The sequence below is a fragment of the Entamoeba invadens genome (assembly GCF_000330505.1).
Source record: "Entamoeba invadens IP1 unplaced genomic scaffold scaff_1105074726127, whole genome shotgun sequence".
NCBI lineage: Eukaryota > Evosea > Mastigamoebida > Endamoebidae > Entamoeba > Entamoeba invadens.
The window spans coordinates 9347-12338 of NW_004443569.1; the positions used below are offsets into that span (position 1 = coordinate 9347).

At 29.6% G+C, this 2992-nt stretch overlaps 1 protein-coding gene across 1 annotated transcript; it reads right to left on the reverse strand.

Moving 5' to 3' along the window:
* Positions 1-214: 214 nt before the first annotated feature.
* EIN_441830 (hypothetical protein) lies at positions 215-1231 on the reverse strand (the record flags this gene model as incomplete). Its single annotated transcript, XM_004259086.1, has 1 exon — positions 215-1231. The coding sequence occupies one exon, from the start codon at positions 1229-1231 to the stop codon at positions 215-217; it is 1017 nt and encodes a 338-aa protein (XP_004259134.1).
* Positions 1232-2992: the final 1761 nt, after the last annotated feature.

Genomic DNA, 2992 nt, shown 5'->3' on the forward strand with positions numbered 1-2992 from the left:
ATTTTCATATCAATTATTATCAAGAAAAAAAAACAAATAAAAAATAAATAAAATAAAACCCGTATTTTTACATCAATAAATACTCTAATTTCTTGGCACCCCTTAAGTTTCTTACACCCATCAAATACTTTATCTGTATATCTGATTATTAAATACAATAAACAGTATTCATTTATGAAACACGCAACAATAACGACAACAAACAAATTCAATCTTAAAAAAGTTTCTTTTTCAGTTCTTTAAATTCCTCTATAGTATCGCCCGACACATATTTCGTCATTTTTTCATCCGTTAAGTTATTAATAGCAGCGTCGATCTGTCTCAACACGCACAAATCTGCGAACCTTCTCAATGGGCTTCTGAACGTTGAGTAGTAGTACATTCCGCTTGTCTTTTTGTATTGTCCGCAGAGTGCCAATGTGTTATATTTGTCTCTCAAGTAGTTAGCCAAATACTCATTAAAATGGAATCCTAGGATATCAAGTACGTCCTCGGCGCCTTTAATTTCCTTTCCGAAGAATTTATAACACTCGTTGATGAACGCAAACAGATTTTTTACTTGTGCTATTGTGTCACTCAATTTAACTCCCTCCGCCAACTCGATTCTCCCAAAGTCCTTCTCCCCCCTCACGATCTTATCAAACTGTGAAAATTTGAGTTGTGCGCAAATTTTGACTGCGGACTTCCCGTATTTGATCGACACGATATTCACTTTGTCACTCTCCCTCTCCTTCTCGTACTCAAAAAACAACGAAAAAGTCTTTGAAATCGGTTTCTTACACGACAGCGAGTGCTCCTTCAGAAATTTGACGTCGTACAACCCATCTTTTGTCCCTGTTCCTTTGACCTTCTCCCGCGCCTTCTTGAACTTCTCCGAGTCGACGGGGATCTCATCGATGTAATCGCAGCAGTGGATCCCAATGACATATCGCCCATTGCCAAGGTCTTGGAAATGAATCGCATCGTCTAACAGGCGCGCCTTGTCCGAGTCGATCGTCATCACAAAAAGGTCTTGGAACAGATGTCGAGTGTCGTCTTTCTCTATAAATGTGTGCTCTTTGAAGTTATAGTACCCAACAGCTTTGCGATACCGCTGACTCACTTTTAAGGGGTTTGTCATCACTACAAGTGCTGGATCTTCCTCTTCATGGTCGTCAATATAAAATACGTTGTCGTCTATTATACCTTCTACACATACATAGTTCTTCGGCAAGTCTTCTACAACTGACATGAATTATGAAAGTGTCGGTATAATATTGTTAGTTGTTTTTTAATAGTACATTATAGTAAATTCAAAGTAAACTATAATAATAAGTTTTTGGTAAAATTTATAGTTTAATTATTATATAAATTTATTATAAAAAAGAAACAAACAAATGACTTATGTTATTAGAGTTGTCATTATAAAAATCGCCGACTTTTCAGTGGTCTTAAAAGTTGTTGACTTAAATATTTAATTAAATAACTATTTAAAATACCATTTTTATGTAAAAAAAATTTAAAAAATAAACCATATAAATTTAATATAATTATTATTAAAAAATAAAATGAAACAATACAGTCCCAATTATATCTTCTCAAATCATTTTTTAAATTATATTTATATAATTATGATATTACGAATTATAACAACTATTGTGTTTTTACACATTTTTGAGACTATATTGAATATAGTATAATTTATTAAAGTTAATAGTTATTTAGTTTTTTTTGGAAAAATAGTAAATGAAATGAATTTAAACTATAGGATGAAAAAACTTTTATTTTTTATATACAAAAAAACAATTTTTTGCATAAAAATATTTGTATGTAAAAAACTCTAAAACTAAAATAAAATAGTTTTTTATTATAATTATTTTCTTTCTTTATTGAGCCAGATTTTTTCTATCCAACTCTACAAATAAAACAGCTTTAAATTGTTGTTAAAGTTCTCATATTTTACATTTTCATTTTAACGTTATTAAAACAATAATTTCATATTGTTGTTAACACGACAACACATTTAAATTACAACGATAATAAACAGACTTATTGTCAATAATAAAATAAAATAACAATTAAAATGTTTAAATTGAACAAATCAACACATCTGAACAACAATGAGTCTTTTAGCCCTCAACTCTTTGTTTTCGTTTAATCCTGATGTGTCTCTACCAAAATTGAAGTAATTAGTTTCACATGAATAAGCACCAAAGTTGGGTTGTTTTGAATCGGTTTCTCTGATTAAAGTCATATCAAATTCCCCGAAGCGGAAAACATTACAGTCCAAATCATTTCCAAGTGTAAAGAACGCATCATTATTTCCAAAGTATTGTTTTGCGGTTATTGTCCCATTTGATTTTACAAGTGATGCTAAAAATAAGTCAGAACCCAACACATAGCTTTTTTCCGTTTCAGATATTTTTGGCTTCACAAAGCCACACACAACACAATCGTTTGCTGTGATAATGATGTAATACAAATTCTCTTTATTAAGAACCATTTCACAAAAATTACAATCTTTTCCTTGGATGAATTGAAGGTCACTGTCGTATATAATATTCGTTTCTTGGCACGAACTCCATTCTTTTAATTTAGTTATCAAATAATTGCTTTTTTCTTCTTCTTCTGTTTTTAAATTATCTGGACAAACTTCACTTGAAATAAAACCTCCCATCTCATTAATAAGTTTTTTTATTTAATTTAAGTGTTTTAAATAAATTCATTTCAAAACTCATTTTTTTAATTAATGTTTTTTATTAAAAAATATATAAAGTAACTTTTCCAAGGTGTGCAAGTTAAAATTTTTAGTCTTTTTTACAGGGAAAAGCGTGCAAGACTAAATTTTAGTTCAAAAACATTTCATTTTTAAAATGTTTTTCACTTCAAATTTGTTTTAAAAAACACACAACCTTTTAATGCTTGAATTAATAAACTATAAAGAGCAAATACAGTATTATTCACTGGGTTTTCGATTCCCACCATTTTCAATAATTATTAAGTCAGTTTATAA